Source organism: Haliotis cracherodii, unplaced genomic scaffold (assembly GCF_022045235.1).
Source record: "Haliotis cracherodii isolate W230 unplaced genomic scaffold, xgHalCrac1.p SCAF_10, whole genome shotgun sequence".
Classification (NCBI taxonomy): domain Eukaryota; kingdom Metazoa; phylum Mollusca; class Gastropoda; order Lepetellida; family Haliotidae; genus Haliotis; species Haliotis cracherodii.
The window spans coordinates 34,831,108-34,845,476 of NW_027266265.1; the positions used below are offsets into that span (position 1 = coordinate 34,831,108).

Below are 14,369 nucleotides of genomic sequence, written 5' to 3' on the forward strand. Positions count from 1 at the left end.
TATGCTTTTGTGTCGTTTTGGTTTGGTATTCCGGGACCGAACATTTTATCTGCAGAGGTAGGATCTGGGATGTTCATGCAAGACTATTTGGGGTCATTCTTTGAATGCATGCAATTTCAACATATTCAATATGTTTTAATATGTAATGCAAAAACTATGGTTTTCTGTGACAATATTAAGTCTATTTATTTGGGTTTTTTTGGGGGGGGGAGAGATGTCCCATTTTGTCTTTTTTTAAACTTTGCCTTCTTCAGAATTGAAATGGACAGTCCCTTATGAAACTATAATATTTCATCAATGGTTTCAAATTTTTCAAGAATGACTTTACAGGTCTGTTTGAAAGTATTTGTGTCTTCTAATTAGAACCTGTACTAGCATCTTCCCAAGGCAAGGAAGTTAACTGACTCTGAGATTTCTGAGATCGATCATAGCGCTACCAGTGGCTATGACAAGTTATGTCACTTCTTTGCCCCTCCTATTGGCCTGTCAGATTCCACCTCTCTTATCACTTGCATTTGCTTCAAATAAGACGATCTAATCGATGATCAAGATCTATATTATAATAACACGGGTCTTACCTCGCAAAGTGGATCAATCATGTGAGCACATTGATTGAACACATGAAAAGATTTGTAAAATATCTGTCCTTTGCAAATCATGCAGTCGGCTGAAATCTGCACGTTGAATGCCATGTTGTTTACGAACCAGATGTTGATATCGTTACACAATTTGGATTGGACTATGCATAGACTCACAAGTCCAGCCAAAATATAACTCCATAATTCCAGCCTGGACTTTTACAGTCAGTTAACTCCCTTGCCTTGGGAAGGTGCTGTACAAGATGTACCTAGATCACCTTTATTCATACAATGAGTCAAACTGAATGTATGGCATCTTCATGGCAAGGGTCATATCGATACAGTGTGTCATGTTGGTGATTCATGGATTTATATATCATACGATCATGCATGTGGGGTTGTGTCATCACCAGGAGGATCTCTAACCATCTCATTAAAATCAGATCTGCAGAGAAGTCTCATATAACAGATCTGATTTGAATGCGATTGACATTTTAAACAAGTAGTTGTTTATGAGGTCTGCTCGTAATCAGTGAACAGTTATACACCTGGACAAAAGTTAAGCAGCGCTACATTTTTTTTCATATCTCATATTTTTTTTGTATCTTTTGGAAAAAACTACATGTGACATTTATCTCATGTGATCAATGTTTACGGTACCAGTATTACCACTGATGCTTACTGAAAGGTTGATACAAGGACTTGGTGGTCCCCCTGATGGTTGCAAGTTCTCAGCTAAAGTTTGGAGCAGAATTCTAAATGGTCTCTAATAACGATTGCCATGGAACAAAAACAAATATGGCATGAGAAAATCCATTTAAATTTCCACATTACAATACGAGTAATATTATCAACAAAAACAAATGCGTTTCGTCAGAAAATTAATACATGATCCGATTTTCAAAATGGCTGCAGTATGGGGAAATGGTTAGTCGGTGCTTGGCGTTTCTCCAGGTGCATATGATCAGTGTATCAATGTTCTACAGGACATGCAGGACCTACTCAAGATGTGACTTTTGTGAAACTACACATCATAGCTATAAGTTATGTCTAATGTATATAAGGCATGTCTATATAGGCATTGTTTTCTATTACTTGGTTGATCACCTGTATTTTATGATGGCTGTGGCTTTGTTCCCATATAAAAACGCTAGAAGTTTCCTCACACAGTTCACAAAAATGCCAAATGAATATTAGAGCATAACAAAACAGCATGTGTGGTCACGAATAATAGAGCATTTGAAATTTGATTGTTTGAGGAATGAGAGAGGTGTTTATCTGACAAATCAGAGTTACTTCCCTTACCATGTTGAAGTCCTTTGGATTAACAGCATCTTCAACCACACTTGTGAAATCCATTAACCAAGTAATAGAAAATAACTGCCCAATTGGACATCCGTTAAATGTGCTGACGCAGCTGAAGTGTCTGAGTGTCTGAGTTTTCCCAGCTCTCTGAACTGATGAGCTGGAAGTTGGACTCAATGAGAATTAACAGCCTGGTGAGACTTGTTAATTTGACATCTAAAATCTTTATTGTATATTTAGGTACTGTATGAAATTTTTCATTTTCAAAATCCTTTTATACAATATTATGAAGATTAATTGATTAATTGTCCCAAATATTCAAACCAGTGAAGCATTGATCAAACCAAAACTTGGATCAGTTGCTCAAACATGAATTCATTAGTTGACTGGATATATAACTTCTTTTGCCCTTCCATCATGTCAGTCAAAATGAAAATGTAGAGTTCTGCTATTTGTCGACAAATGGTAGCGTCATATCTTCCACCACATCAGGATGTGTATCGCGGGTTTGTTACTTCCTTGTCTTCCAAATACAGGTAGCTTGTATGCATCATCTGAAAGTTCTGACCATTGTGTACATGTTCACACCTTCGTGCGCGGGTTAACTAGTGGGTCACCTTCATCTGGACTGATGCACAGGACAGTGTACGATGCAGTCCTTGTTGCAGATGTTGCCTCTTGGTCATGGTCATTTCCTAGTGGTGACCACATGGCTTCAATGATGGTCATATTTGGCTGATGATGTGCCATGTTTGGCTGATGATGTGTCATGTTTGGCTGATGATGTGTCATGTTTGGCTGAATATATGCCATGTTTGGCTGATGTTTCATGTTTGGCTGACGATGTGTCATGTTTGGCTGGTGATGTGTCATGTTTGGATGTTGAGATTATGTGTTTGGCAAAAGTGTTCAAATCGTGTACAAAACATATGGTCAGCCAAAAAAGGAAATTATCATGATTATCCTTGCAGTTCACTGCACCACAAACCTGTGATCGTGGGTTTGAATCTCAGGTTTGCACTGATGATGATTCAAGGTTTGTCAGCACTGTAGGTTTCACCAAAGTGATAAACATCTAACACCTGCATCACTGGGGCTTTCCTCAGACATCAAGCTGACATGCCATGATATAACTGAAATATTGCTAGCTGTGGTTATAACCAGCATTATGACCCAGATGAATCTTTTTTTCATCTCAACTTTTCCGGGCTCCCTGAGCTGAGAAGTCACATACAGAATAGTTATTTTATCAGAATGTGTTGACATTTATATTTTCTCAGAAATGTACACAATATGTTCAAATTTTCAGATGAAAAATACATTGTTACTTGATCAAATCTGCTGAGAGGGTTTTTTAATTGCAATTTTTATACAAGAAACATATCAGTTGCACTAAAATCATGTTACTAACGGCTGGTATGGGCAATATTTATTCTAGATTTAGCAAACACCATGGTAACAGATTAACACCCATTCACATTAGAATTTCATTTAGCAGTACTAAACAAATTAAAGAATCACAATCAACTCAGGGAACTCCTTCCGACCAATTGAATAACAACGTACAACATATCAGAAGGGACAATACAATACAATAATACCCGGCTGTTACTAATGTCCAGATATAGGCATGTGAAATAAGGGTAAGACTTTTTATTAATCCGTTCAGACCCTGAAATTAGTAAAGAATTATAATTATTTATGACAATTCTTTTTAATGGTTTAACAACTAGGTGTTGTCCCCCAATAACTGACATATAATTTGTAGCTGTTCATGTGATGAAACCACTACCATGTACCCACTGACAACTCCTAAAATTAACGTTGCTTCTTGAAATCCGAGTCAACACTCTGGCTGATGCTTCGTACATTTGCGGGAAATGGTTGTATAGAATGATGATGTCAAAGCATCAACCAGCAACACTGAAAGCAGTAACCTCCCATTAAAACATGTTTACTCTTCGGTCAGTGATAGTTTATTATAAATAAATATATATGGAAGTTTCCCCCTGATTCTAATCAATATCCAATCTCATTAAAACCACATCTTAGTGCTCCAGCACGTAGATTTGATTTTGATGAGATTTGATGCCGATCCTCACAATACCTGTACTCCTAGGTGTCATCAGTGGTTAACTTCTACAACATGCTTCACTTTGGATGATACCATATTTGCCTTAATATGCACCCTGTACAAAATTGATAAAGGGGTCGCTTAGGCTAAAAAAAATAATAGTATTGGTTCTCGGGCACCGTCCACACCATAAAGTTTTGCTGCATGTTTCTTTTTTATTCCCATTTAATTTATTTTTTTTTAATCCTTAAATATTCCAAGTCCCATGGTAGTCAAATACTGTTTTCCAGTATTTTACTCAAGGCCCTTTTCCAGGTTGATTGTACAAAACTGTTTATTTGGTTACATACTAGTTTGAACAACAACAAAACAAACAAAAACAGTGCCCACCCGCATTATATTTTCAAATGTCATTGCCTGAGAACAAATTCTTTTATTTTTTTAAGCCTTATTAAAACTACTTTGTGTAAAATTGGATTTCCTGAGCAAAAGTAGTTCAAACGTTGAGGAGACTAAAACTTCTTCGATAATGGTCACCTGGCAATCATAATACACTCATTTAAGTACAAAACCTGGAATGTACATGCACAAGAAATATGTTTGATCATAGTAGGCAGCATTTATATAGATTACTTACATATTGGTGTATAAAATTGGTCGGGCGCTTTCTGAAGCAGGGCACTCGATGCGGAGAATATGTTAAAGCTGGTGTGCTATAACTGAAATACTGTCTCAAAGCGGTATGAAACCTTCCTTAATCAAAACTTTCTTTCCAAACTTCTTTAAGTTTTACTAAATATCAACCACATTTCTTCAGGTATGCTCAGCCCATGCTCATAGCTGTGATCTTCAATCAGAGGATTCAGGTCCTTAATGTAAATCAAATGATTTTCTTCCATCCTTTGTGCCTGTATCCTGTCTTCACAGCCAGTTCTGTCAAATAGAAGAGCAGGTCCATGGAAAAGTCTCATTTTTCAAGATGGAATGCATGTATGGGCTGCTAGCTGTAATCATGTGGTAATATTAAGCCTTAGCAGTTTAGCAATAGGATTATAGCATTCAATAACAAACCACTAGTTTTAGGGGTCAATGACCAAGGCTGAGGGGCTTCAACAGACATGTTGTCCAGGACCTGTTGGTTTTAAGTCTGTTAACAGAACTCACCCACTCACTGCCTCAACAAAAGAAGTGAGGTAAATAAGACCAACACCTGATTTTTTTCTTAGTTCCCCATGTACTGGCAAGCACCCACCACAAAGACTAGATCACTGCTACCATGTCACCAACCTCCTCTGACCCATCCTCGTATCCAGGGCCCATTCCACAAAGCTATCTTAGCGCTAAGACTGTCGTAAGCCTATGTTACAGTATGATAACTGTAGCGTTATGATCGCTTTGTGAAACGGGACGCTCGGTATTACTTCTCCATTCAATGTTGATAAATACCTTGGAACCATTTGCTACCATAGATTTATTTTGAGACCCATTTGAGTAACTCAACGCTAATATTAGCCGTTCAACAAGTGAGAATTCTGTGCTATGTTAGATATAGAAGCGACATGAGTAAAATCACTTCCTAAATGAAGCTATGGTGGAGAATGGGTCCAGGTGTTTATAATCATATGGATTTGCTACCCTGGATGATCCAGGACCCATCACAACCAAGGATTGTTTACTTACCAACCATTTTCTTTTGTCTTGTGCTAGTGTTCTGTTGTGTTCACCTGTGTGGTGTTCCCGTGTTCCTCTAGTGTGGTTTTGTTGTGTTCACCGTTTGTACACTAGCCCGTCATAATGATAGCTGTACGTCCCTGTTGATGGCTCAGTGCATTATTACTGCCATCGAGAGAATGAACAAATAATAAAATGTAAACTGGTATAAAATTTATTTGTTTTCTTTTCATCTCTTTCTTTGTACTTTATTGGATAACACAAGGAACATTTGTTTAACGCTGCAACAACGTGCATCACTGTGGCCTGGAAATAATGTGGACCAGGCAAACCAGTGATTGATATTTTGAGCAACAATACATACTGTCAGAATATGATGACCAATCAACTAATTCGCCGAGTCTGACCACCTAATCCATTCAGTCGATCGTATAGTGAATTACGTTTAAAACGAACACGAATTTAATGATTCGATGGATATAACAGGTTTTTGGGGTCCCATCCATTTGCTGTATATATATGCTTTTAACGAACTACAGTTATAAAGAACTAAAATTAGTGGTCTCATTCAGTTTATTATAACCATAGTTTACAACAACCATCCGTTACAACAGACTATGAATATGACGTATGACAACATAAATAATTGCTTATGCTATCAAACACTAACCTAAACCAGAATTCCCAGGGTGCAACATCATGTAGTCATGGAGACTGGTTTACAACACATGATGAGAGCCCAACAATGATTATTGCACCGCAATGGCACTGACATAGCTAGTACTTGGAATCAGGGTTTTGCCAAGTCCGGGTTCGAGTATTTAGACTGGCTGGAATACTCGTGACTGTGACAATAAACAAAATCCACTCTAGCTCCTTAACCAGGAACCCACGAGTTAGAATCGGTCTTCAGCAACCCATGCTTGCTGCAAGAGGCGACGTTTACAGTCAGTTAACTCCCTTGCCTCGGGAAGACTGTGAAGATGATGTACCTAGGTCACAATGAGTCAAACTGAATGTATGGCATCTTCATGGTAAGGGTTGTATTGATACAGTGTGTCATGTTGGTGATTCATGGATTTATATATCATACGATCATGCATGTTGGGTTGTGTCATCACCAGGAGGATTTCTAACCATCTCTTCAGCAACCCTTGCTTGACGTAAAAGGCGACAATGCATGTCGTAAGAGGCGACTAATGCTCGCTGACTTATTTGATGCATGTCATCGTATCCAAATTGCATAGATCGATTTTCATGATGTCAATCACTGCATTGTGTGGTCCAGACTTGATTATTTACAGACCACCATCATATACAAAGCTTCAATATTGCGGAGTGCGGCGTTCGACAACAAAAAACACAAACTTAGCTACATGAAGTGGTTGAAGACAATGTTTATGCTTATACGGTTGTCATATCGTGATAACGATGTATTGGTAAATCCTCAATATCGATACTCTATTGACACAAATTATGAATATCGATACTAAATTACTAATTCATTGTTACAGAAACATTCACATATATTAAGATGACCATAGCAAAGACAGACAATGAGAACACAGAAATTCAATTTTAAACATTTAATGGACTGGCCCAGTTCATATTTAGCACTAAATTCCATGTCTACATGTCATTTGTTTTGTATCTATCCACACACAATAATGAATCCTATGTAATTGATATTGGGTGAGTCTATATATCAATACTAAAATGTCCAATCAGTGACGCCCATATGGGAAACCATCTAGAATTTATGAATACACTAGAGTTCAAACAAGAACGATAAAGACATGTTATCATGGTCCTGTGTGGTGAATAGGACCAGAGACCGATTCTACAAAGCGATCTTAGCGTTACGACTGTCATAAGCCTATGTTAAAGTATGGGAGTTACGATCATCTTACCGTTAAGATCGCTCTGTGGAACAGGGCCCAGGGGATTATCATAAATAGGGATAGTTATATCTCTCCATAAACAAAACTGATTCTCATAATATGTCAAGAGTTTATATAAATAAGATGACATCTGATTATCCCTATCAAAAGTTGAATAGTATATAATACAATGACCCAACAATATGTTTGCTTCATCATGACAACATCTCAGAATCATTTCAATGTTGCCTGTTTCGGTATGGCTTTATCCATATGATACACTGGATAATTGAGGTTCCAAAACAATATCTTCATACAACAATAGACGTAAAACAACATTCGATCTGTGCATTCCCTATTGAATTCCATTGATAGTCTGTCCTACACTTCCATTCGAACCAGGTGCATCCCGGCTTTAAGATTAACTTTCTTCAATAGCACCCCTAACTGGCCTCCTGGGCCGATCTCGTAAGTCTTCGGGAATTGTCTCCCCTGGTCGCGTGCATACAGCACATGCATTGTCTGTTCCCACTTGACGGGCTTGCACATCTGTTTGGGTAACAAGTCGATGACACTGCCGGCGTTCCTGTACCTGGCAGCGTTCACATTGTTGTACACAGGAACGCGAGGTTTATTCAGCTCCAGCCGTTTCAGCTTGGCCTGGAATGGAGCCTTGGCTGGATCCATGAGATTGGTGTGGAAGGCTCCACTCACTGGGAGCCATTTTAGGCGACGGATGCGGAAATCTCGGTGATTCTGCTCTAAGAAATTCAGTGCCTGGATGAAGAGAAAGAAATAGACTTACCTCACAGAACACTGCATGACTATCTGAGCTCGAGATAAGCTGCATTTTGGCATAAAATACGCATTAAATGTGCTTTAAATAAAATGAAAAATATGCAGACAAATCAAATCCTCACGTATCAAATATGCCAGAAAAACTATAAATACGCTATAAATACACTTAGTGACAGTTACATTCGGTGAAAACCTGTGCTACAAACATTGCCAATTGAAAAGCACATCGTGCCTAGTCCATGTACATATTGTGTCTTAAACAGTCGCTGATCAGTGATTAAGGAAATAGTGCCTTTCTTACAATGCTATGTTTCGTAACAAAAATGGCTTCCCGGAGAGGGAGACGCAAGCAGACGCAGACAGATAAACTACTATGAACATAGTTTTAAATGATTTACAGGGATTGCATGAAACTTGCTTTCAAGTAAAAGTACCGAAATATCAAGAAACATGTGGGTAAAAAAATTTGAAAACCCTCTAAAAATTGTGGATACCTGATCAAAATCAAACCCCTGGGTAGAATACCCAAATAACCAAAGGCTTATCTACAGCTCTGAGGTTGGTTTCCTCCATCACCCAGGAGTACATGCAGCCATGTCATGTCTTGTCATGTCTTGTCATGTCTTGAGATAGTCAACATGGTCAAATAATGAAATGAGCAACCTTCGCAAATCACGCTAGTCTGTTAGCCCGAGACTACTAAATTGTGCTTAGGATATGTGAAAACCCAATGATGGTAGTCCTCATTGACTGGTAGCATTTGAGGCCTTAATTGTGAGTGAGTGAGTGAGTTTGGTTTTACGCCTGTTTTAGCAATATTCAAGCAATATCACGACGGGGGACACCAGAAATGGGCTTCACACATTGTACCCATGTCGGGATTCGAACCCGGGTCTTCGGCGTGACGAGCGAACGCTTTAACCACTAAGCTACCCGACAGCCCCCCTTAATTCTGAACCAGTTGCCAATGTTTGAATATTGCTACAAGCTGGAACTTAATAAAACTGACCGAAAATGTAAACACAGCAAACTTCTTTGTCTCGTTCAAACAGGACTAGCTACAAACTCTGAGGCAGTAAGTTTCCACTAGTCCTCTGGACTAGTCTTTTTCTAAATTAAGGGTGTTAACTGACGATAAGAGTCCAGTTACCACCCTTACTGAACTTGGCTGGAATTTCCAGGCTCGATCGTAGCGCCACCAGTGGCTATTACGAGTCATGTCCCTTCTATGTTCTTCCTATTGATCAATCAGATTCAGATGAGAGTGAGTGAGTGAGTTGGGTTTAACACCGCTTTTAACAGTATTCCAGTCATATCAAGGCGTGTCAGCTTAATGTGGGAGGAAAGCCCAAAGTGATGCAGGTCTCAGACGTTTACCACTTCGGTGAAACCCACGGGCATGGGTATGGTGCTGACAAACCTATAAACATAATCGGGGCGAACCGGGATTCGAACCAACAATCATAGGTCTCTGGCGTGCCTAAGGGACGCAACTCTGCACAGCGAATCGCTGCGCCTTAGACGACTGGGCCACCCGTGCCCCCTGGTTGCATGAGAAATATTGCTGTTTGTGCCATGTTATAAGAGTGCTCATTGGTCTTAGCACTCGTTGGTTTCCCTCTCACTGGAACCTTCATTTGTCGTTTAAAATAGCCACTACAACGCAAAGCAGCTGTATGTCTTCACAGGTGATGGAGGTACATAGTATGGGGTACTGACGATGTTCAAAGCTTGGCATACTTTATTTATAATTATTTGCAACTGTTAATTTGTCCAAACTTCAGCTTCACTTGAAATATTCCAGGTTTACTCACCTCCATATTTCCTGCAACAACTTTGCATTCTGGGTAGAGATAGTTGGCGATGCTACAGACGGGGTTCTCCATGTGCAGCTTCACGCGACAGTACTCCTTGGCAGCATGGAGGGCGAAGTTGAGCTTGGTGTCGTGCCCGCAGAACACTGTCATCATACCACTCGGTGTCTCTTCTGATGCTTTCTGCATCGCCTCAGCTCGCACCTTCACTAGTTCTACAGCTGAAAAGCATGGCAAAAAGTAGTAGAAATTTCCCTCCGTGGTGACATTTTAAGTGTGTAGGTTCCACAATTAATTTGCAGTAATAGCACACTTGACTAGAACTGTTTGTCACTTTAAGGCTATGAAAATTTGTAAGTTAGTATCCAAAAATGTAAACGATCAATAACCTCATTTTAGGCAAAATCCAACTTATTGACTTAGAAATGCAAAAACATCTGGTTAACAAAAGGCACCAGTTCAACTCTTGTGTGTATACACAGTTTTATAAAGAAACAATAAACATTTATATTCGGATCTGTCAAACTGGATGTGTCGACCTCCCGGTTGTCTCAAACTCATTTGGGAGTCCCAAGCTTCCAAATTATGCATAAAATTCCCCTGATGTCTCAAACCATTTAAAAAAACAAAACAATGCCCACACACTCGACAAACCTTCAATTCACCTCTCAAACAGTTGACTGACATCACTGCGATTGACGCATCACAAAAATTCACATGCAGGATACCTTCTAACAACATGCCAATATCCAATCAATCCCAATTAACAAGCACTCCTTACATCAATGGTGTAAGCTGATTAATGCATACACATCGGCAAGTTACTTAAGTGTTATCACATGACTGCCGATGACATTAAAATTGAGAAATGAGTAAAAATGATTAATATTATGGTTGTGAAATAACTTGACGTCAGTCCAGATGGGAACAGTGAGATCGATGATGCACCTGAGTCACCTTCCCCTTCACTACCAGCAGCCAGGGCACTTAAAATCTATTTTCGATTTCGGAACTGGCAATAATCTCCCATAATCTGTTTGGTTTTCGAAAATTCACTATCTAAATTGTCTCAAACCCTGGATAACTCGAACTTTTTCCACATCCCTATGAGTTCAACATAGTGAGGTTTGACTGTATGTATAAAACAGCCTGTGATAACATGATACAATGTACCAAAACACTCCCAACTTGGCCCATTGTGACATGACTATCAAAAGTACATCTTATGATCAAATCATAATCAGAAAATATTTCCTGTTGATGTTTCAGGTTTTGCAGATATAATCCTTCTGATTCCAGTTTAGTTTCCCTGTACACAGATATTTACCATCTTCAAATGTGAGCACCTCAGCAAAGACTAGAGCCGACAGCTCTCCAACACTGAACCCAGCTGTGCCAACACATTTGTCATCCACCTGTTATAACAGAATGAGTGAGTATGAGTTTTATGCCACTTTCAGCAGTATCACAGCAATGAGTGAGGTGAAATGGGATTTAATGTTGTGAGTGAGTGAGTGAGTTGGGTTTAACGCCGCTTTTAACAGTATTCCAGTAATATCGCGGTGTGTCAGCTTAATGTGGGAGGAAAGCCCGAAGTGATGCAGGTCTCAGACGTTTACCACTTCGTTGAAACCCACGAGCACGGGGATGGTGCTGACAAACCTAGAAACATAATCGAGGTGAACCGGGATTCGAACTCACAATCATCGGTTTCTGGCGTGCCCAAGGGACGCAAATCTGCACAGCTAATCGTGGCGCCTTAGACGACAGGGCCACCCGTTTCCCCATTTAATGTTGTGTTCAAAATTATGACACTTACATGATATTGATGTTTATGCATGTCATTGTATCCCAATGCGTAGATTGATGCTCATGATGTCAATCATTGGATTGTCTGACACAATTATTTACAGACTGCCATCATATAGTTGGAATATTTGCTGAGTGTGGCATTAAACAACAATAAAACAGTTATTGTTACCTGTTAATGATGCACTCGGCCACAGTCCAGCTATATGATGATGACCAGGAAATAACTTGAGTCTGACCAGACAAACCAGTGTTTGATATTATGAGCAACAACTCACATTGTCAGAGTACAAAAACATGCCATCAAGTAACTGAATCTGATCATCCGATCCATTAAGTTGCATCTTATGACCAGCATAGGTTGCTGGGGTCCTATTCTGACCCTGATGAGGTGTCAGTACAATGAATATTTAAATGACAGATAGATATTTTATTACATCTCACCTCATTACTTTCTTTACACACAAAAATAAATAAAATGTGTATTAAAATAAATCAAATTAAAACAAAAAACCTAAGGGCTCCTATGTTGGGAATTATGAAAGACAAATACATAAATACCATGAACCACTCACAAATAACAAATTGGTCATTATATTCATATCACAGGAACTCGATATTGGTCAGTAAATAAAAATATATACCCCCTATCTCTACTTACATATAGGGGGTATATATTCTTATTTACTGACCAATATCGAGTTCCTGTGATTCATATAAAGTTTGATAAGATATCGCAAGTATTGAGTGTCCCTTCAATAGACATTACCTCTGGATGTATCTCCCTTAACTTAATCAGTGCTGCAAGGGAAGTAACCAATATGGCTGGTTGGCAAAAGACCGTTTTTCTTAACTCCTCAAAGGGCCCTTTCAAGCATATCTTCAAAAGATCATAGCCCAAAATGCTACTGGCTTTATCAAACAGGTCTTTCACACCTGGGTATGGCAGTAATTCCTTTCCCATGCCAACAAACTGACTCCCTTGTCCTTGAAAAAGCACAATTGATGTTAAAGATGGATCGATGACTGGCCTGTACGCTTTGGTACTTTGTAGTCTCTTTCTGTTATCATAGCTCTTGATATCGGATGGAAATTCTGGAGGGGAATCATCTGACAAAGTTACTGATTCTCGAACAAGTTCAGACACTTTTTCTGGTGAGTGCTTCTCCTCATGAATAACAGATGCATCTGGTGTGCTCTTTTCTGAGAAGGATATTTCATATTTTGTTTCTCCAGCATTCAGTTTTGTCAACTTCTTCAAAAATCGTCTTGGAATCCTTGGTTCAGTACTGCCGTGATCATCCTCGCTAGAAAAGGTTCTACTAAATAAAACAGTTTTTTGATTCCGTGATTTTATCAATGAACTTGTGCATCTTAGGTGTAAACAACGGTATGTGAATCTACAACACGATCCCATGTTAAAACAGGTGGGTATACCTTGTTGTTTACAAAAGACCCTCTACAAACATGAATTTGCACCGCATGGTAATCTTCAGTTGGTTGGAGTATCAATATTTTCCATGTGATCTCTTGACATTCACATTTGTAAACACATGTGCGTGTGCCGAAAGTGCGTCGTTATCGTAAAGCGGTTCCATTCATACATTTTACGACATCAAGGTTTATTTGTAAGTGTGCCTCTGTAGATACTTTTACGAGCTTTACGTTACATAAATGTTCATCTAATGATAATGAAGAACTAACAATCGTGAATTGTAAATATTATTTCCGCTATTCTGTTTTGCACTTTACGACTGTCGTTGGGTCAAGTGTAAAAGCAAATCAGGAATTTACACGTGAATAATTCACAAATCACACTTTTTTCGTAAATGCCAAAAATATGTTCTGTATGACCAGTTCCATGGGCCAACATTGTTTGTGGATATTAATAATGTGACTCTCGATCGTAATTACGCACAAAATTTGTACTTAAACGCGTGTTATACGTATGTTAAAATGTTTCTGAAGCATACAATACGACTCATCCTCGGTCAAACAGTCATTTGTTCTTTAGATTTCTCTATGCAGTGATAAATGAGACCATTAATTTAGGTCGTGAACATTTTTTTATCTCCTCATGGCACCAGGGCGGTGGGGTAGTCTATAGCGGTTAAATGTAAATTGGCATGTCAAGCTGAAGGCCGGGTTCGACCCCCCAAACCCCCCCCCCCCCCCCCCCCCCCCAACCCCAACCCCCACCCCCACCCCCACCCTTCACACACACACACACACACACACACACACACACAACCAACAGGGGTACAATATGTGGGAAGACCAGTTCCGACAGAGAAATATACATGATATACATTGGGGAATATATATTAGGAAGAAATAAGGATTAATTTCATGGCAGATTTTTTAATTGTGTTATTGGCGATTTGAATGATGCTCCGTTTTAATGTTTATTATTCCCTATTCGTTTATACAATCAAAACAA

At 39.1% G+C, this 14,369-nt stretch overlaps 1 protein-coding gene across 1 annotated transcript; it reads right to left on the minus strand.

The window, feature by feature from the left end:
* Positions 1 to 7,293: 7,293 nt before the first annotated feature.
* LOC139449778 (probable malonyl-CoA-acyl carrier protein transacylase, mitochondrial) lies at positions 7,294 to 13,494 on the minus strand. The gene is made up of 4 exons (XM_071231310.1): positions 12,699 to 13,494; positions 11,448 to 11,535; positions 10,121 to 10,341; positions 7,294 to 8,285 (listed from the first exon to the last, which is right to left on the minus strand). Exons 1-4 carry the CDS (start codon positions 13,344 to 13,346, stop codon positions 7,890 to 7,892), a joined length of 1,353 nt encoding a protein of 450 aa, XP_071087411.1. The 5' UTR covers positions 13,347 to 13,494; the 3' UTR covers positions 7,294 to 7,889.
* Positions 13,495 to 14,369: the final 875 nt, after the last annotated feature.

What these genes read in the sequence shown, in the direction of transcription:
- LOC139449778 (XM_071231310.1), bottom strand. Translation starts at nt 13,346, where the DNA reads ATGGGATCGTGTTGTAGATTCACATACCGTTGTTTACACCTAAGATGC. An exon ending in GGTGCTCACATTTGAAGATG is followed by an intron (nt 10,342 to 11,447) that starts GTAAATATCTGT and finishes CATGCTTTTCAG; the next exon opens with CTGTAGAACTAGTGAAGGTG. An exon ending in TTGTTGCAGGAAATATGGAG is followed by an intron (nt 8,286 to 10,120) that starts GTGAGTAAACCT and finishes CTCTTCATCCAG; the next exon opens with GCACTGAATTTCTTAGAGCA.